This window comes from Aedes albopictus, unplaced genomic scaffold (assembly GCF_035046485.1).
Source record: "Aedes albopictus strain Foshan unplaced genomic scaffold, AalbF5 HiC_scaffold_698, whole genome shotgun sequence".
Taxonomy (NCBI): Eukaryota; Metazoa; Arthropoda; class Insecta; order Diptera; family Culicidae; genus Aedes; species Aedes albopictus.
The window spans coordinates 1-21,333 of record NW_026917529.1 but is presented as its reverse complement, the minus strand read 5'-3'; the positions used below and the strand labels follow the sequence as shown (position 1 = coordinate 21,333).

Genomic DNA, 21,333 nt, shown 5'->3' with positions numbered 1-21,333 from the left:
GTGATAATAACTTGGGTGACCGCAGTGCATTTCTAGATTGAGTTTAAATAAGGGCGAAAGTATCATGAGAGAGTTCTCTTCACCGACTCTCTCTTCTTCAAATTAAAGTGACAAGATGCAAGTATGGTTGAACTTTTTGGTCATAAATCGCTAGATTGCGATGCAATCTTGCGTCTAAGTGTAAAAAAATTCGATTGAATTTGCATCTTGTCACTTTAATTTGCAGAAGAGGGAGTCGATGAAGAGAACTCTCTCATGTTACTTTCGCCCTTATTTAAACTCAATCTAGATTTATTTTATTTTTTGACCGCCTTTTTAACCGTAACGACAACTGTGCCTATTCCAGCGAATGACAGCGAGTGTTACCCACCGAAAAGGCCTTTCATTGTTCGCGGATCGTCCCGCAGAGTTCGCCCCGATCGCCGGCGCTGTCACCCATGCACTGTCAGCGCGTTTTGACAGCTCAACTTCCGTCTCCGCGTCGTTCGCCAGCGGTCCGTCCTCTTTCTAGTTTGAACGTCCAAACAAGTGAGTCGAATTTCATTTTTGTGCCGCTCTCGTTTCGTGTCGGAAGGACTTAAAAGTAAGCTTATTTTCGGGTTTGGAGGTTTGATTTCTGTAGAGTTTTGGGTGATTGATTGAATGCCAGTGTCGAATGGTTGATTTTGTAGTTATTTCGATGGAAAAAGTGCGATTTTAATATGAACTTTTGCGCTTGAGAAAAATGTCAACACGCGTTTGAAGGGGGGCACAGGATACCATCTTGCGATTGAAGAACGGTGACTAATTCCTATCATTTTCCTATCTTTCCCAGAATGCGTTACGTGGCTGCATACCTCCTGGCTGTCCTCGGCGGAAACGCCAGCCCATCGAATGCCGACATCGAGAAGATCCTGAGCTCGGTCGGTATCGAAGCCGACTCGACCCGCGTCACCAAGGTGGTCAACGAGCTGAAGGGCAAGTCGGTCGAGGAACTGATCGCCTCCGGACGCGAGAAGCTCTCGTCGATGCCAGCTGGTGGTGCCGCCCCGGCTGCCGGTGCTGGTGCTGCTGCCGGCGGTGCCGCTGCCGCTCCCGCTGAGGAGAAGAAGGGTAAGACCGCATCATAACCTAACACTCCCCCCGAGTAACGTGAGATGCCTAATGTGTTTTATTTACAATTACAGAAGAAAAGAAGGAAGAATCGGAATCCGAGGATGACGACATGGGATTCGGTCTCTTTGAATAAGGGGTAAGTTGAGGGTCCTTAAGAAGGATCTTACTTCTCGAATCGGGAACCGCTCCTACAATGATGAATAAACTTATCACCATCTTTCGACTGATCAAATCGTGACTGTCAATATAGTTTCCATACTGATGCCATGTTTATTCAACGACTTTAGCGGATTCTTCAGAGATTGAACGTAATCACTAATCGTGGAATTCTGTTTCTCTTGTTCCAGATTCAATCACATCGCTCCCGGTGTGTCGATGACCATTCGTTGGGAAGGTACAACGTATTTATTTCTGTGAAATAAATTACCCACACACAAAAATGAAGGCAAGCAAATAAAATCAAGGAGGAGACTCTGCTAAAAAAAAGCCAACTAATTTGCGTTTCTCGGAGAGCATGGAAATGAAAGAACGTTCGTATTTTTGTCTGTCTGAATAAGGAATTCCGTGAAGTTCTAGATTTATAGCAATCTGTGTATGGTGAGAAGGTAAAATCTCCGTTTCTGCATTGTACTTGGGTAGATTTTTACTATTTAAACGTAAAAAGAATGAGGATATTCTTTCTCCAATGATAAACCGCTATGTTGTTCAGTGTGGTAACAAAATATATTGCATACTCCTTAGAACGTCTTCCAGAAACTTTGAATTTCGATCATAAGCTGGCAACTATGCCGTGACCCTGTCGGGACTCCGGTGTCCGGTACTCCGGCATGGCAACGAACCTCCTCACAAGCCAATCGCTGACGGCCGTCGGAGCGATCCTGAACAGAAAATGGTACATCCGATAGCGCCACGGTTCGCACTTGTACAGGGGCTTCGGTTTGGCGTCCAGCAGGGCATCCTCGAAGCATCGCAGCACCGGGTGGTTCCCGGCCAAGCTTTGCACCGGTTTCATTCCGGAAATGACCCGAAGGTAGGCATTATACTCGTCGAAGTAGCTCCCGTAGAATTGGGCCTGCTCCTCGCTGAAGGCCGCTCGCATCTGTTCGGCATATTGCTGTTGATTCGCGCAGATGTTGCTCTGTGTGACCAGGGATCCGGGAATGAAATTGACCACCGGAACTCCATAGCTGGACATTTCCATCCGAAGGCCTTCGGTCCAGTAGCGGAGGGCTGCTTTGGTTGCTGAATAGACCGAGAGTCCTGGCAGAGCTTGCAGGGAACAATGACTGGTCACGTTGATGACCCGACCACGTTGTAGCCTCAACAGCGGCAGGAAAGCCTTCGTCATCCGCATCGTTCCCAGGAGATTCACATTGATTTGCTGTTCCAGGTGACGCTCGAGTTGCCACTCGAACTCGCCGAAGCACATCACCCCGGCATTGTTGATCAGGGCAAACAGTTCTACAAAGAAGGTGCAATACATTATGCTCGGTGACCATTGGTAATCAAAGCCCTCCTACTTACCGCACTCCGGCTTGGACTTCAAAAAGTCCTTCACCTTCTTCTTGGCGCACACGATTCGTTCCTCGAGCGTTATGTCCAGCTCCTCCAGTAGAATCAGCCTTCCGGATTTACCATCTAGTTCCTCCAGCATCTTGGCTCCATCGGAATCGCTTTTCAAGCATCCGGCAAAGACGATGAATCCCATCCGGTGGCACATTTGCGCTATGTTGAATCTGGAAAGCAAAAAAAAAAGTTACCTGCCTCCTGTGAGAATCGAACTCACGACCGCTGGTTTACAAGACCAGCGCTCTGCCATCTGAGCTAAAGAGGCTGATGATGCTAAGTATCACTCAAAGCCTGTCATAAATTCAATCTCCCCCACCACTCGGAAACTCACCACTAAACGATTTTCCCCTCCTGCTACTCACCCCAATCCGGAATCGCACCCGGTCACAATCACCACGGATCGCTCGCTAAAGGTTCGCTTCCGGCGTTCTCGGTGCTCCAACAGTAGCAGCAAGGACCCGGCCGCTACCGTCGTCAGGCCCACGTACTTGAGAACATCGGCGATTCCGCCGCGCTGCAGGATACTCATCGCCCCAAGAGCACCACTTCCCACACAGAACAGGGCTTCGACGGCAAGCGAGATGAAAATTGAATCCGGTGTCGGTGATGATGATGACGATGGACTCGAATTCGATGCACTGGCGGCGGTGGACACAAGCGAAGTTGACGATACCGTCGGCTGGATTGAACTCATTCGCCGCCGCGCAGGAAACACCACCAAGAAGATAGATTTGAAAATCTTCTTCGACTCGTTTTGCGAGTCAAATTTTTGTCGGGTTTTTCGATACGGAGCGAAAGACGCGGGGTACAAACATTCAGGGCATGCTGAGATGTTTTATTTATTACTGAAGCCCCGCTTCCGCCCTTCCACCCGCCGGTGCTTGATTGATTAATCATTCCGTTTCCATTCTAATCCCTTCGGGTGGTTGAGAATGAAGTGAGGGGTTGGTGTTGGAATGAGAGCGAACGAAGGAGAAGGTCGGTAAAACAGAAAAAGGTGAATTTTATGTGGAACATGTTTGTTGATACTACTGTCGACATCTAGGCGTTTTTGAGAATCCACACCGAAAAATATTTCTACTCAGTACTGAGAAAAAAAATCTACTCAAAATCCTTAATTTCTAACACAAAGTTATGAACTTCTACCGTTGAACCAAAATATTTCATACCAAATGGAGCTTAAACAATAAGTATTAACAGTTAGGTTCAAACAAGTTTTGATTTTTGCTACACTGAACAGCGGCTTGCGGTGAAAATTACTATTTTGAGGGTCAATTTAAATGCACAATGCCACTAAATTTGTGCAGACTGAGTTTCGTTTTAATTCAACAGAAGAGTGTGAGAAGAAACGAAACGCACACAATAAGCGTTGGTGGGTCGATGATCATGTTTTGCCATGGTAAATTTAAAAACATTTTTGTGCTTGTCATTACTGCAAGGCTGCTTTCATTGTACACTGAAAGACGGCTTGCGGTTGAAATTACTATTTTGAGGGTCAATTTAAATACACAACGCCACTAAATTTGTGCAGACTACATTTCGTTTCAATTCAACAGGTTAATGTTTTCATTTTTACCATGGACCCCATTTACAATTGGGTTCTTTAGGGGTATCCGGATTATTTCAAAATCGGATTCTCCGCCCAAAAAATAGTCGAAATCCAAAATTTCATAATTTTTGGAGTTCGGGAACTATTTTTAAAATCCATTTAAAGTTTGTATGGAGAAATTTTTTTGTTCGGGTCGAACTGTCACTTTAACGATTGAACTGTCATTCTATCCACAAAAATTAAAACTGTTTTGTTGATTTAACCATCAAAACAAAAGTGTTGGAATCCAATAAAATCACGTTATACTCAGAAAAATGAGCTCTTTCGATTAGGCTATAGAAAATAGCAATATTTTATTCACTAAACAACCCAATTTCCGACCCGAATGACCAAAATTGGTTAAAGGGTCGTTAATAAAACAAACAAAACATTTACAATTGGCTTTTTTGCGTTGTTGAGATAATAGGGTCCTAAAATTAAAAACGAAATCTCGCTTATATTGAACAATACGATCAAGCATGGTATTCTAATCGGAATTGTACTTTACACGAACTTGAAAAACAAAGGAATAATGAGAAAATTTGAAATAAGTAAAATGGTAAATAGTTCTACTTTGACATTTGAGGTCAACCTTGTGTGACTCATGAGCTCGACATTTTTCGCACTGGGATTTCAAAAATGTTCCTATCTGACATACACGGTGAAAAAAATCACTCAAAGTATGTGTTATAAGCTAGGGACGACCCGCATAGAAAAATACAATTCACAGTATCGTGCATATCATAAGAAGTTGGTTCGTGGAATAATAACTATACCACAAATAATTGTTTTATGATTGCATGATTGAGAATGAAAAAAATGTATTATATAATATTTTTCAAGAATCATAACAATTATAATAATGGTTCATTGAATGATATATGAACAGTTCTGAATCATACGTTTTCGTAAATTTTGCGGCCGTGACTTTATTTCTTTGAGCTGTGGCATGTCTTTTTCGGTTTCCTACAGATTGGAAACCCCACAATATTGAGTAATTTCTTCTTGCGGTTGTTAATCAGGCCAATAAATTGAACCTACAGGCACAGACAAACAGACGTAACACTTCGAACAATTTTCGATTCAAATCATAGTCACGGAAACATATTCGCCCAATGCTAAAAGGACTAAGTTTGGCCGACCATCAACTAGGTGGCGGTAGTGAGCAAACGTCAAACTCGAACAAAAACGATGCGAGCGCCACGGGTGGGCAGTTGGCCACCTATCCAATTTTGAAAAAAATCGTTAAATCGATGTACGATGGGAATTATCAGAGTGTTACGTCTGCTTGTCTGTGCTACAGGCGCGGAACATGCAGGTCATTGTAATAAATGTGATGAACACTGCAACGAAAATGCATCACGATTTCACCGCACCCAAATCCACAGTACAGTGATAATGATGCACCGTAAACCTCGCCGTAAACTGCCGCCCTCACTACTGCTCGTGCACATTGGGGATCAAATAACAAACGCCTCAGTTATTGCTGTGGACGCAAAGAGTATTTTCGAGTAAGCTGCCAGGTATGCATTGCATATGGAGAGCGCTAACTTACCTTGCACACCTTGCATCGGCCTTAAATGATTGATCCTCTGCCAGCTCTGCCACCTCCTTTAGGAGCATTGTTTTCTAACTTCCCGCGAGCACTAAGTCAATATGGTCTCATGGATAAAGACCGCACGAGGAAAAAGGAATCAGCCGAATACCCATCACCGCAGTTCGAGTCCCGGATAGTTAAAAAAAAAACGCACCCAAACCAAATATAAACAGAATGGGTTACGATCACACACTTGACAGGTAGTTCCGCAGGGGTGTGTATTTTTTTCAAGTCGATAATGCAGAATAACGAAATATTTCAAGCTTGTTTATATTTTATAGTGTATCATAAAGTAAACGATAAAGTGGTTATAATGTGAATGATTTCACATTTTTTTTTCGTGAAAATTGCCATTTTTGAATGGTAACGATACTTAACCACAGAGAACAGACATCCAAGTCCATTTCCGAAACTGTGTAAAGAATTTAACGGCCATTTGAAATCGGCAACACAAGTGGCAATAGCGTGGCGCTGCAATCAGTTAGTTTCCCATACTAATTTAATTCACCACTTGAAATGTTTCAACTCACCACTGACTGTGGCAATATGGTGTTTGGTGGCGTTAGTGTTGTCATCGTGTATTGGTTTGCAACCTTACTCAAGTAAAGATTCAAATCCTTACACAACTTTCCGAATGAAATTTGTTCTAGCCTGGATGTCTGTTCTCTGTGACTTAACAACCCATTCGGTCTATCGTTCAAACTCCGAATATGATACATGTTATCACCAATATGATCCACAGTATCATTGATTTATCATACATTTTATTATACCGTGAATAATTGGAAAACGATAAATAGAATCATAAACGTATAATACCATTTTATTCGGGGAGACAAAAGGCCAAAAAAATAAAAATTATTGACGGTTTCCCCCCTTATCGAACGCGACGATTTCAATCCGTCGCGGATGAAACCGTCGCCAGAGTCGTCGCAGCCAATCAGGAGGCGGGAGTCTGACGTTTCTCCGACCTCACTAACACAAACAGTAGCAGAGGTGGTGCTTGATTCGTTGCGATGATTCAGAAATGCCCACTGGAAGTTGGCAGCGCGTTTTGTTATGAAAGCAACATACAATATATATTTTCAACTACGGTTAATAAAAACGTTAAAAATTGAGTAAATATGTACTCTTGAACCATATATTGTGGTTTAAAACAAGAATCCCGATAGGACTTTAGGAGCCTATTCCATATTCTGAATCTGCGTGCAAAACTGAGCCGAAATCCAAATTTTCATGAATTTTGGTGCCCGGGAACCTATTTAAAAATCAGTTTGAAGTTTGTATGGGAACGATTTGCCGAATCACCCCTCGTCGCATTTTGTACTGGGCAGAGCTGTCAAGCAGTTGCCCAGCTGTCAAAAGGTGATTTCGAAACATCTCTTCGAAATTGATTTTTAGTACCAAAACAATGTTCTAAAAATCTGAAAAAAAAACGTAGTGGTTCAAAATAAGGTGCTCTTTCGTATAAAATCAAAAAATCAATACATTTTTCTTAATTTAAAAACCTAATTAAAAAAGATTCTATAGCTAGATTGATTACTGAACGACTTGCTGCCAATAAAGGTTGGATCAGCTCTCACCAGTTTCATGAACTACAGTTGTTCCAAGAGTTGTACAACTATATTTCGAAAGTGTGAGTACTAACCTGTCCGTATTCAGAAGATTTTCGCACAACACAGTTCAACGTACGAGAACTTCAGTATTTTCATCAGTTTTGTTCTCTTTGTTATGTGCGTCATGGGGATTAAAAATGGCTTAAAACATTCCCAACCAAACTGAATTATACGTCCAAGCTATGGAAAATTTAGCCTACAAAATCCTTCAAGAGAAATAAATCAAAACTTTCGAAAATACCAACTTTTTTTCATCCCAATGGATCATTGAAGCCGACTTTTCCGCTACTCTCCGCGTCAAAACAAAAGCGCCATCGTATATGGACGGTAACACAGTGACAGCAGTCGAGTTACGTCAAACACACAAGGCTACGGTGGCGCTATCTGTTCATTTCATAGCGGTCGTTTTAGTTATTTTAGTGATCCATTAGTACGCTCTATGACAAAGGCATTTAATCGGAATGTCGTGGCGTAAGAACAGGAGATTTGGGTGTAAGGCAATTCCGCGAATGACGAAACAATTTTCACGAGTTGGTTTCATATTGGGGTTCCCGCATAGCAAAATACGATGCACGGTATCGTTGATATTATACGATGTTTATTGGTGGAATGATAATTATACAAGTGATGATCATTTTACGATAAAATGATAATGTTTGAAAAAAATGTATCATTTACAACTTTTGAAGTATCATACAACTTATGATAGTGATACATCCAATAATTTATGAATATTTTTTAATAATGTAATGCCCCATTAGTTTTATGACATAAATCAGTTTTGTCACTATATTAAGGATTTAATGGCAAAATATGGACGTCATAAAGTTAGTCTGTAATACTAACTGGATTTAGCACCGCAGATTAAATATAACGTTTTGGGTGCAGGAACTCGCAAACTGATGGAATGCACTTGACACTGTGTGGCGCCGTACATTATGTCATATAAATATTTATATTTGATGTTTGTACGTGCCATTGACGTGCCATCACTTTAAAGCTCTTGGAAGTGGCAGGTTTTGGTTATCGTCTGATTAGCCAAATATCACTTGCAAACTTACCTAGAAGCTTCCACATGGCTAAACCAGACGAAAGTGTTGGAGGTTTCATACAGTTCAATATGGCAGCGGCTCGTTGAACAATTTTCCACTTTTTTTCACCAAGTTTTCCACCTTCGAAACTTTTATGTTTTCGAACGTCCCGCGAGCACTAGTTCCATATGGTCCCGAACAAAGCGCGATAGGAGAACCTCGAGGAGAACAGCGAACCATGGCACCGACAGTTCAATTCCCGTTTTCACTAAACTAACGATTAAAAATAAACAACGATTCACATTATCATTCATGGAGTTGACAGAACGCGAGAAATGCCCGCAGGGGTGTACACTTTTTTCGAGTCGATAAAGTAGATTTGGTGAAATATTTCCGTGTTGTTTTTATTATTCCCTGTATGATCAAGTAGATGATAAAGCAATGATAGCTTGAATCATTGCTTGAAATTTTTGTTCGAGAAAAATGGCATTTTTGAATGGTAACGATACTTAACAACCCATTCGCTCTATCGTTGTAACTACGAAAATGATAACTGCTATCACCAAAACGATTCGTTGTATCGTAGATTTATGATCCAGTTTATGATACCATGAATAATTGAAAAATGATAACCTGAATCACCGTCGTATAATATCGTTTTATTCGGGTTGGATTAATGATAATATTATTTCCATGCATTATTGCAATTATTCTTCATAATTAACACCAACAGAAGTATCTATAGGCATCCATGCTGTAGATATATCCACCGCTCCTAAACCTAAAATATGAAATAAATAATTTTAATTGGGAAACCTAACCTCAAAATGACTGACAATTCTCAGGTCATTTTGACAGATGTAACTTGAACATGAAAAGGACGGCAGCAAGATCGATAAAGTAGAATATATTATCTGCCTTTTTCGTGCATTAGTGTTGTGGTATTTATTGAAATATTGTAGCCACGATAGGTAATAATTATTTATTCTATTATTATAGTATCACTGGTGTAAGTATATTGTCTTCCAATGACTGTGTTTTTTTGTCTGCTGTCAGTCTCCTCAACTTCATGGTTGCTGTGATCATCTGCCAATGAACCCGACTACCACATCTCCTTTTTTTCCAAAAAACGAAGGACTATGCGTCTAACCCCAGCCCGGTGGATGTGCGTTCGATGGGGATCTCCAACTGGTCCTCCTTGAGCTCCGTAAATGCGTCCGTGGCATCTTTTGATTCGACTGCCGCCGCCGTCGCCACTGCCACCACATCAGCCTGCTCATCACCACCTTGACTAGCCGCATCCAAGGCCGGATGTTCCTTGAGCTTCGGCGGTGGCGGAAGCGACACTTTCAGCTTCAGCGAACTCAGCATCCGACTTCTGTTCTTGACGGCAGCATCGTGATGTACGCGTTAGTTTTGTTAGATGATGTGAAATGTCTCTTCGATGCAGTTTGCAGATGGGCTTCTTCTCGTGGAAATCCTCATTTTCCTCCGAGTGGCACCGGCAACAAATCCGGTCTTCGTCCTCGTTCACGTCGAATCCTCTCGAAGTCGTCGTCGCCGCCGCCTCCACCGAACTCTTCGTTCTCCTTGTTGGCGTCCTCAACGGCGATGGGTTCGTTGGGTACCACATCTTGGATGTCGTCCAGCGTGAACGTCATGCCGCCGATCTTGGATGGTCTGGAGGAGGAATCCACCGAGAGGGTGTCCAGATTGCCCCCGCTCATGTCGTTCGACCACTTTCTTGCTCGCACCGGTCGGATTTTCATCCGCCGCAAAAGCACCTCCCTTTTTCAAGGCGAAGTATTCTTGCCCGCACCGGTTGGATTTTCATCCACCGCAAAGGCATCTCCCTCTTTCGAGGCGAGATATTCTTGCCCGCACCGGTCGGATTTTCATCCGCCGCAAAGGCATCTCCCTCTTTCGAGGCGAGATATTCTTGCCTGAACCGGTCAAATTTTCATCAACCGTCAGGCATCCCCCTCTTTCGAGGCGAGATGTTTTTAGGCCAAATCCGTCAAAATAATACTTACTCCAACGTCCCGCACACGTGAGTTTGATTCTCGTCGCCATTATGTGGTATTTATTGAAATATTGTAGCCACGATAGGTAATAATTATTTATTCTAGGTATTATTATAGTATCACAAACGAATTCGTCTGTGATAGTATCACTGGTGTAAGTATATTGTCTTCCAATGACTGTGTTTTTTTGTCTGCTGTCAGTCTCCTCAACTTCATGGTTGCTGTGATCATCTGCCAATGAACCCGACTACCACAAGTGTGGTCTGTCAAAATGACCTGTGAATTGTCAAACATTTTCATGGCTAGCTTTGTTGGTGTGGTTGGTGTAATGAAGAATAACCAGAAAAACTTGCGGAAGCGATTTTCATGACAGTGGACATTGTTTTCCTAGGATTCAATGTTTGCTGAGATTATTTTATCATGTTTTAAGTTCAGTGCATCCGTCATTATGACAAGCATGGACCTCGGCACCTCAGCACCTCGGCACACTAGGGCACACCAGTGCACACTGGTAGGCACATTAAAAAAATGTTGGCACAAATGAAGTGTGTAGCGTGACTACCCCTTGTGATCCGCCCCTCGACGAATCCTTGGACGAATAAGACGAAACCAAGGACAAAACTGCGGGCTTTATCAAGTAAAATAAATAAATATTTAATGACAAATGGCCTTTTTTTAGACGAACCAGCCAAGGGCTGAAAGTCTCTTAAATAAACACAATAGTCCATTTTACGAGCCGATTTTATGAATGAATTTTGACAGGAGGTAGCGTCCAATAACCCGTGAAAGCCAATATCATCATCAACACTTCGTAAAATGGCTCATTAAATTATTTAACCCTTATGTGGCCGGCAGGGTACCCGGGTACCCAGCACCCATTTAAAATACACGGTGTAGAAAAAAGCAAAAAGTTTGCCGGTCATATACCGGTTAATACGGACTGTTATGGTCTTCTTGTTTTCTTACCCCGCATTAAAATTATGCTGCTGTGTTGAAAGATAGGTTGTCAGCTTGAGCCCTACGCTTGAGCCGCTGCTGGCTACGAAAACATTGCATTGGTGGGATAGGGATGCCAATTCCTTGGGTTAATATGGCCCGTTTACATATTTGCTAATTCTACGCGACAGTTCATGTTCGAGCAGTATTGGCGTCAATTTAGCGCAATGTAAACACTTTTTAGCAGACAATAAAATTAGCATGACAAAATCAGAAGCTTCTGAATTTGGTGCTAAAACTAGTGAACAATAATGAGGATATTAGATTGTCCGACACAATTAGCATCATGTAAACGGTCTGCTAGACGAATTGTCAGCTAATTATGCCATCACGCCAATTTTATTGGCAGATAGGGAAGTGTTTACATTACGATAGTTTGGTACCAACACAGTCGAACAATTTATTTTCCCAGATTTATGGCCCGTTTACATATTTGCTAGTTCTTACGCGACAATTCATTTTCGAGCAGTATTGGCGTCAATTTAGCGCAATGTAAACACTTTTTAGCAGACATTAAAATTAGCATGACAAAATCAGTAGCTTCTGAATTCGGGGCTAAAACTGGTGGACAATAATGAGGATATTAGATTGTCCAACACAATTAGCATCATGTAAACGGTCTGCTAGAAAAATTATCAGCTAATTATGCCATCACGCCAATTTTATTAGCAGATAGGGAAGTGTTTACATTACGATAGTTTGGTGCCAATACAGTCGAACAATTTATTGTCCCAGATTTAGCAGGTAAATGTTTAGTGGCAATGTAAACGGTATTAGCGTGGAAAAAATTGTCCGACTGAATATTGTCACGCATTATTATCACATATGTAAACGGGCCATTAGCAGCTAAATTTTTAGCGGCAATGTAAACGATACTAGCGTGGAAGAAATTGTCCGACAGAATATTGTCATGCATTATTATCACCGACGAACCGACGTGACAGTGGCGATCCAAAACTGTCCCCCCCTAATTTAACGGTCGACCAACGAAGCGAGCGATCGCTTCTGTCACATCAGCACAGACGCGAACCGTTTCCTATATGAACACACGGGGGTTTGGTGTCGAGCTATCAAATCATCGCGAGCCGTTATAGAGGTGGTGTTGGCGCGGGAGATGTAGCTGGTTACCCTAAATGTGCGCAATTATTGTCACACTCTTAACAATGAACAGTAGTACACAATAGACTCTGATTAGAGAAGGTAGAGTAAACATCGCTCGGTAATTAAAAGTAAAATAGGTTTGAAACCAAACGCGGATAGAAGCACCGATAATTGTAAGTAGGGATAAAATTGTATCAATGAATATTTAATTAATAAAGTTGCTTGCAGTTCAAGCTGATCAGCAAAAATTGATGCCTTTGATCTGCTCTGAAATACGGTGCCTTGTTTCTGGTTGAACCAACGTAATAGGTGGCGATAGTGTTCGGCTATTTTTAATCATGGCGTCGCGGACAACAAATTTGAATTTATTGCGCGCAAACCCCAAAATTTTATTCCCACCTTTGGGTTTCCGCGCCGAAGACCCAGCGCCAGATTCGGCGCAAAGAAAACTGACAGCAGTCGCCGGACAGTTGGCAATCCTGATATTTGACTGCGGCCGCCCGGTAGTCATGGGAGTGGATTGTTGTCACGCAAATAGATTTTTTCGCTGAAAATGCATGTGTATTGAGTTATTGTTGACAGATTTTCTGCAGTGATAGCAGGAGTGATACAGTCATGACTCGCTGGTTGGGGGCTTAATAGTTGGGTGGCTTTTTAGTTGGGACCCCGTTAGTTGAGCTTTCAGCCAACTAAAAATTACCTGGATGTCATAATTCAATGTCAAACTGAAAATGACAACCAATCTGTAATTCCGAGGGGCGAGCTAATGAGTTTTTGGTTTCTTAAACTTTACTGATAATCGAGAAGAATTTCTATTTCATATTTCTTAAAAAAAAAAGAATATGTACAATTACTTCGAAACAAATGTAAAACATCGACAATCTTTATTTTGCCGATCATTGAAAGTGTTTTGTGCTTGCTTTTGGTCCGGGTGGTCTCATAAACATCTATATTTTCACTTCACCGACTGAAAATGGGTGAAAATAATTATTTCTCGCATTGGCCATACATGTATCTTGCAAAACGTATCAGTTTTGCTCTAAATGTAAAACAAATTGAAAAATTTTCCTTTTTGCTTCCAACCTAAATATGATTAAAAAAACAATGCGCACGCCCCTTGTGCTGCTGTCACTTCACCCAACTAGCGAATCGAATTCGTTGGTTGGGTGGAGGTTGTGGCTCAACGAGCGGGTTCCGACTGTAGTGTGAAATTCAGCGATTTTCTGTATCGCGGTATCGCGTAAGCCTTCGCTGGAAGAAAACGTCATGTTGTTCAGCGAAGCAAGGAAAATTTTCAGTGAAAAAAGCAATATTTCTGGAGCTCGATTTGAATAGGTCGTATGTGCTTTTGTCGATATAAAATTCGATTAGTTTATTTTAGTTATTGTAGCAATATGGGAGATATTTTGGAGACTTTTAATGATGCAACGGAAAGCCTGTTCTGTAAGGATTCTGCTGCAAGTATCAACTTTGTTCAATTTCAATAGTTTTCGCTGTAATAAGCGAATCCAACTGATCGAATTTTTAATCGACAAAAGTACGTACGACCTATTCAAATCGAGCTCCAGATTTGTTCTAGCTGTCACGTCGGTTCGTCGGTGTTTATTTATCACAATGTATGGTTGCATTTTTTGGTCATAAATCGCTAGGTTGCGATGCAATCTAGCGTCTAAGTGTAAAAAAGTTCGATTGAATTTGCATCTTGTCACTTTAATTTGCAGAAGAGAGAGTCGATGAAGAGAACTCTCTCATGTTACTTTCGCCCTTATTTAAACTCAATCTAGACATATGTAAACGGGCCAATAACGAATGGTCGATTTCCAAATGTTGGCGTAGAAAACTGACAGATCGACGTGCTCTTGCTCCCTCCCTGATGGCATGCCATGACAGATGCGGCGGGAACATTTGGAAAGCGAAACATCATGACGTTCTGATGCTCACCGTGAGATGTCACGAACACCAATGCAAGTTTGTTTGATTGATTTTGCTGGGAACTGCTGATTCTGCGCTTACTATTTTCCACCAGTATCTAAGCTGGTGTTCGTGTTATACAACGTGTGCGTACACACCTACTGACACATGCTACCAAGAGCAGAAACCGAAGAAGAAAAAAGCGAAATTTTCTACGCGAAGACGTATCGGCAAGCAGTGGTAGGAAAAAGTGAAATTTTGCTGTGAAAATCCATTCCCGACGCCCAATTTCCTAGTGCAAAACGTACATCGGTGGCCAGTAGTGTCCGCAGGCTAGGAAAAAATACCCGGGTAAGTACGGTTTGGGGTAAAAATCCGTCCGGAAATTTGGCTTGCAATAACCTAGCTTTTCTCCTGTTCTGATGCGAAAATTATTCTGATGATGTATTTTCTGTCTCTTCCTTCCGTGCCCGCTGTCAAATAGGATGGGTAAATCAAAGAAGAAGTACGAGAGCAGCAGCAGTTCCAGCTCGTCGGATGCTTCCGAGTCGAGTGACACCTCCAGCTCTGAGGATGTGGAGCTGAAGCGGAGGAACAAGAAGAAGAAGAGCACTCGGAAGCACAAGAAGTCTTCGGCAAAGACACACGCCAGTTCCGGGACGGATGCCGAGTCCGCCAGTGAGCAATCCAGTGACGATGCGGCGAAGGCGGCGGCCGTTGCTGCTGCAGCTAAGAAAAAACACAAAAAGAACAAGAAGCAAAAGAAATCAAAAAAGCACAAGAAGCATAAGGTGCGAGCTGAGTCGGAGGATGAAAAGCGAGTGCATGTGGAGGAAGAAGAAGAGGAACTGATTGAAGAGGTGGTTCCGGATCGGCGGCACCGTACGACATCGGCGGATGACTACAGGAAAGAAAGGGACAGCTATGGTGGACGAAGGGAACGTTCCCCGGCGGACAGAGATCGCGGTCGGGGACGGGATCGCGAACGGGAACGAGACCGTGACCGTTCGGGAACCAGTAGTCAGCAGAAGCACGCCTCCTCGAAGTGGGACAGTCCGGCCGATGGAGGAGAATACCGCCGGAAGCGGTCACATTCTCCGCGGGAACAGTCGTCCGGCGGGGGCGGTTATAGTAGATCTGGTCAGCGAAGTCACTACGACGAGTACCGTGGAAAGGCTCCGCGTTCTCCTCCGCCGAGGGAATCTCCACCGCTGCCTCCGCCATCATCTTCGTCTCACGGTGGCGGTGGACGAGGAGATTACGATCGAGGTGGAAGGGGAGGTCGAGGTGGCCGGGGCGGTGGCCGGTACGATGAGCGGCACCATTCGCCTCCGCCACCGCCGCCACAGCAGCAGGAAAGACGCTGGGGTGGTGGCGATCGGTACGAGGACGATCGCGGTCGAGGTGGGGATGATTTTAGGAAGCCCTCGGGAGGTGGGCGGAGATTCGAGGGAGATGAACGCCGGTTCGAAGGCGGTGGGCGCAGAGGTGGTGGTCATCCGTTCACTCCTCAGTCGCAACCAAGGGAGCGCTATGACGATTATGGAAGGTGAGGATTAACTATAACGGTTATTAATGTACTTATGACACAAAGTTTGATTTATTTCTATTTGCAGCCGTGACCGGAATCCACGTGATCGCTATCAGCGGCGTGAGGAGTACGATGATCGTGGTCCCCGGCGACGTAACTCTTCTCCAATGGGCGGGGGTCCACCGCCGCGAGGTGGGCGTGATCGTAGCCCGATGGGACATCCGGATTTCGGATTTGGAGGCCGCGGTGGCGGTAATGGGGGAGGAGGATATCGCGATCGTTTCGATGGGCCACCGGATCGTGGTGGCCGATTCGGTCGAGGAGGACGAGGTGGAGGTCCGTTTGATCGCGGTGGTCGCGGAGGTCGTGGTGGCAGTCGACGGGGGTTTTCCCACGCGGAAGGGGGCGGCTTTCACTCGGATCGGGGCGACATGAGTGGAGATCATCGCAAGCCTCCGGCTCCGGCTGGTTGGGGTAGACGGTCACCTCCGCCCTCGCCGAGGGGATCTCCTGCGCGGTCGAGGTCACGCGATCAGAACGGCAGAGGCGGCAGCATAAATCGTGGTCGTGGAAAGCGAGTCAGTTCCCCGCCGCCACCGGCCAAGATGGAACGTCGTTCGGCCAATCGCGACTCGCCGCATTCCCACAGTCGAAGCCGAAGTCCGGCGCGAGCGCCAGCTCCGTTGCCGCAGCGGCAACGCAAGGGTCTCAAAAAGGAAGAGAAAGGAGAGGAGGAAGAAGACTACGAGTGGGGTGGCAAACGGTTGCAACCCAAGCGTGAAGCAGGTAAATTATTTGAGATTACCTACGAAATACTGCAAAAAAAAAAAACTGAAATTACAAAAGGCTAAGTTTTATCTGTTTTGACCCTCTCAATTGATCGTACATTTTTATCTTTTCCAGGCAGTCGCGCCGGCAGCCACGACTCGGACGAGAAAGGTCCGGAGGACAAGGAGAAGCCCAACTTTGCCCTGTCAGGCAAGCTCACAGAAGAGGCCAACAAAGTCAACGGTGTGGTCATCAAGTACGCTGAACCGCCGGAATCACGGAAACCGAAACGCCGCTGGCGCTTGTACCCGTTCAAGGGCGAACAGGCCCTTCCCACGATGTACATCCACCGGCAGAGTTGCTACCTGATCGGGCGCGATCGCAAGGTGTGCGACCTTCCGATTGACCACCCGTCCTGCTCGAAACAGCACGCCGCCCTCCAGTACCGTTTGGTACCGTACGAACGCGAGGACGGCACGGCTGGCAAGCGGGTTCGACCGTACATTATCGACTTGGAGTCGGCCAACGGGACGTTTGTGAACAACAAGAAGATCGACACCAAAAAGTACATCGAGCTTCTGGAGAAGGACGTGCTCAAGTTCGGTTTTAGCTCGCGCGAGTACGTCCTGTTGCATGAGAACAGCAAGGAGGACGAGGAAGATGACGACGTAGTGGACGATAAGACGGCTCCCAGCAACGGAGCCTCTGGTGGCAATTCCCGAAACAAACGGGAACAAAGCGAATGAAGGTGAGTTTTGCGGTTCTAACTTGGAGTGGTGGCTACCAAGGGGAATGACACTTGCTAACTCCGATTCGTTTTTGTCTACTCAACAGAGATGGAATCAGGCTCGAGTTTTGAATTTTACTCACACATTGTACACTGAAGAAGTAAGCAGGATAGAGATTGACATCGCGGAGGAAGCACGAAGCATCCCCCCTAGAATTCTATGCCGGAGGGCACTTTCAACAAACTGGAACAATATTCAGTTTTATTGTCATTGATCGTAGCAGAAGAAGCAGCAGCAAATTTTAGTAGATTCAACCATGCTACTACAACTACAACAAATAGCCACCCTCGTTACTAGTGTGTGTGTCTGTATTAGATTACTACTATCAACAAAAAATATCAAGAAAGGAATCCACAAATAAAGTATCTTAATCCCACACCAATGACCAGTCCAAAACGGGGCCGCATGCCAGGCCGGGCCAGACGTCGTCGTCTTCGTCGGAGCCGGAGGATGAATGCGTTATGTAAGAGTGCTGAGAGTCCATGTTCAATAATCTGTGATATGCGAGCGTTTTCGTCTTCGAATTGCGAATAGCTGAGATTTCCGGTATTTTTTGGTTTGCGAGTTAACTATTGCCACAAGCATTGCCAACGTGGCCCTAGTTCGACAAGGGAAGAAACAACGATCTACCTCAAGTTTGCGGAGAGAAATTATCGTCGAGGGATTACGGGAAGACATCGTGAAGCACATAATGCAGTATGACATCGTCGAGGGATTATTGAAGGACGTCGCGGGCATTACCTAAAATGGAGTTTAGCAGCGTCTTCCACGGAGACTTAAGAATGCCGCAGTTCGATGTGCAGTATGCGTTCATTTGTGATATCCGGCGTTTGACAAGCGGAGTTATCTTCTGTCTAGGGTTTGATATCGCTTATTGCTCTGCAGCAATCGAAAAAGTGGAAGAAAGCTGAGAGAAGCACGAACCTGAATTGAAAACCGTCGCTGCAACTGCAACTGAGTCTAGCCAGAAAAGGACTGACTTCTGATCATCCTAGAAAAGGCCTAAGTACACCTCTAAATCTAAATCAGCGTATCACAAATTATGCTGAGTAATATCTTCAATGGAGAAGTCGATTTGTAATGAAGATTAAAATTCAACTGACGTTTAACGAGCGGAGTGATTCTTTGTCTAGGGTTTGATTTACAAAAGCATTCGACAAACTGAAAAAAGCAGAGCATAATATGTGTTGGAATGACTACCGGCGCTGCTGTTTTAAAAGAAAATTACATCGTAACTAGCTGTATTCAATGAAGGAAGATTCTACGAGCAATCTTTCTGGGAGCAAAGACAAGTTACAGAACAATCCAACAAAAACATCTAGATTCTACGACACCTCTTCACGGCGTAATGTGAAAACTGCTACAAAGCCTGATTATTAGCTCAGTGTTCCTTGAGCACATGAACAGTTATTAGCTGAGAGCTTTATCTGCCAATGACGAAGATACTCTACGCCCAAGAAAGTCGAGGAAATTTTCATTACAAAAGCTACCCGAACCGACCGAGAATCGAACCCGTCACCCTCAGCATAGACTTGCTAAAGTCCCTCGCGGGCCTGCGGGCACTACTAATCTGCGAAACAAGGTTGCGCAACATTGCTTCAGTAATGTATCCCATGATAAAAGAAGATTAGGAGATGCTTCAATCTGGATCCACGTGGAACGAGTGGAGTAATCGTCTGTCCAGGGTTTGATTCTGTTAGAACGAGGAAATGTTTTATTGGAGTATTCGTTAAACTGGAGTAAACATCTACGAAGTGTTCATGAGTGAAGCTGAAGAAGGATTTTTGCAAATCAACGAATTCTTGCTGGAAAAGTAAATTAAGAATTATCTTCTATGGATGTACGGTGGAGATTTAAAGATCTTGCAGTTCAATTTATCATCTACCAAGCAAAACCAAAGCAATCCTCCGTTTAGGGTTTGATTTCATTACATTAAAACTTGTTTTATTTGAGCAATCAACGACTTGAAAGGAAGCGGAGTGTTGCAAGAAACGACACTGATTTGAGACAACAGTCACAGCAAAAGTAGCTGAATTCAAAGGCGAAAAGATCAACGAAATGCAGAGCATAACAACACAAGGCTGTCAAGCAAGCAAAGGTATCCTGAATCTACGAGTCATGGTTGCACAAAACAACTTTAGTGATATCTTCAATGAAAAGTTCATTTGCCAAGGAGATTGGAGGATGCTGCAAACCGTTTCAATGTTAAACTGTAGAGAACAAACGTTTAAGCTCGAACAGTAATACATCGAAATCGTGTGTTAAGGAATACCTTAAAGCCATCAACGGATGCTGCCGGAAATATAAACACGAGCCTGCAAAGCGACACGAACGCTCAAATGCCAAAAACGACGAACACTGGAAATACAAATGACAAAGTGACAACGTGAAGTTATGGAATGCTAGCCCCACGCAACGGGAGCATAAAGGCATACTCTAATATGACTGTTACAAAGTTTTACACAAGGCAGAAAGCAAAGATAGACGTCTCTTCTCTGTGGTTAAACTTGAAGTAATCGTGTAAGTTTCGATTGAAGAATCCTGCAACGCGATTAATCGTTCACCAAGCGACATTATCCTCTAGGTCTAGGGTTTGATTTTATTTCATTGGAAACTTATTTTCTGAGAACATTTGATTTCCTGGACCTGTTGGACATCCAAATAAAGTTTTCTTCATCACAAGGTGAATCTAATGTCAGAAACATCAATGAAACATTTGCTAAAACTGAGGACTTCTGTACAGCTCAACAACAGGCTGTAAGGCACGGACTCCCGGAATCTGAAACCTATGAATGCGCAGCGGTACACGAGCAGAGTATTCTCCTTTCTAGGGTTTGATACTGTAAGATCGTACTAAGGCGACATAAACTCCTGGTGTTGAGAATGATGCTGAAGTTCAGCGAAGCTACGGAAGCAGTTCGAAGTCCATGTATCGTCTACGAAGCGTTGCAGCAGACTGAAATGAAACTAAAAGGAATTTGGAGGCATAGTAGCAATAATTCATAAAATTGAATTCTCGAGTAATCTTCATGTAAACCAACTCGTCTCAAAAATCAACATGTTTCTGAACCAAAATGCGCACCACTCTAGTCAGGCAATGGATTATAAACACCCCAGGCTAAATCGATGCAAACGTAAATCGTTATCGTGAATGAATGCAATGCTACCCACAGATCGTTCACTTGAACATCTCTACAACGACTCCTGTATATAGTAAACGACAAATTTCACAGCAGAGACATGACAACAATAAAGGGATAGCAAGAAGCTGGATACAGGCTCAAAAAACTCAACTGGCTTTAAGTACTATCTATTCCAAAAGATTTGGAAACACTTTGTTAACAAAATGTGGCAGTTGAAAATAACGCACAATTGCTGTCGTTGCGAGTCAACTGCATCTATTCAATTCAGAACATATCAGCATAAAACTTAGAGCCTAGGGGCAAGACACTGTGAAATCCGGAGCAACTCTGAGCAATCCTGAGTAACTCTTTTTGTTCAAATCCATTCAGAAACGTTTTTACGAAGCGGGAAATCGGGCAAGACTGCTCGATTTTTCACTTGTATCAGGCAACACTTCGAGAAAACCAGAGTGATCCAGAGGAATTCTGAGCAACACTTCGAAATCAGAGTTACTCTCGCTGTATCTGTCTTGCCTCTAGCTGAGAGCCATCTTTTCCAACACCAACTACCACGTACCTGATAGCGCTAACATTCC

The 21,333-nt window shown here is 43.7% G+C and overlaps 3 protein-coding genes and 2 non-coding genes across 6 annotated transcripts; 3 read left to right on the top strand and 2 right to left on the bottom strand.

Annotated features, from left to right (window-relative positions):
* The first annotated feature begins 408 nt into the window (after positions 1–408).
* On the top strand, positions 409–1,586 carry LOC109428462 (large ribosomal subunit protein P2). Of its 2 annotated transcripts, none has more exons than XM_019704227.3 (4): positions 409–528; positions 815–1,092; positions 1,167–1,231; positions 1,443–1,586. In XM_019704227.3, the coding sequence occupies exons 2-3, from the start codon at positions 816–818 to the stop codon at positions 1,226–1,228; spliced, it is 339 nt and encodes a 112-aa protein (XP_019559772.2). In that variant the 5' UTR covers positions 409–528; position 815; the 3' UTR covers positions 1,229–1,231; positions 1,443–1,586. The 2 variants fall into 2 exon arrangements, with proteins under 2 accessions (XP_019559772.2, XP_019559771.2); XM_019704226.3 differs by having other exon boundaries at positions 425–583.
* Positions 1,286–1,365, top strand: LOC115256907 (small nucleolar RNA Me28S-Am982). Its single transcript, XR_003892865.2, has one exon. It is a non-coding gene; the product is annotated as a small nucleolar RNA Me28S-Am982 (small nucleolar RNA).
* Positions 1,443–3,533, bottom strand: LOC109428461 (D-beta-hydroxybutyrate dehydrogenase, mitochondrial). Its single transcript, XM_019704225.3, has 3 exons — positions 3,027–3,533; positions 2,620–2,831; positions 1,443–2,556 (listed from the first exon to the last, which is right to left on the bottom strand). The coding sequence occupies exons 1-3, from the start codon at positions 3,356–3,358 to the stop codon at positions 1,865–1,867; spliced, it is 1,236 nt and encodes a 411-aa protein (XP_019559770.3). The 5' UTR covers positions 3,359–3,533; the 3' UTR covers positions 1,443–1,864.
* Positions 2,857–2,929, bottom strand: Trnat-ugu (transfer RNA threonine (anticodon UGU)). Its single transcript has one exon. It is a non-coding gene; the product is annotated as a tRNA-Thr (tRNA).
* Positions 3,534–14,713: 11,180 nt separating the features above from the next.
* On the top strand, positions 14,714–17,991 carry LOC109428460 (keratin, type I cytoskeletal 9). Its single transcript, XM_019704224.3, has 5 exons — positions 14,714–14,879; positions 15,013–16,077; positions 16,145–16,845; positions 16,963–17,575; positions 17,662–17,991. The coding sequence occupies exons 2-4, from the start codon at positions 15,014–15,016 to the stop codon at positions 17,571–17,573; spliced, it is 2,376 nt and encodes a 791-aa protein (XP_019559769.3). The 5' UTR covers positions 14,714–14,879; position 15,013; the 3' UTR covers positions 17,574–17,575; positions 17,662–17,991.
* Positions 17,992–21,333: the final 3,342 nt, after the last annotated feature.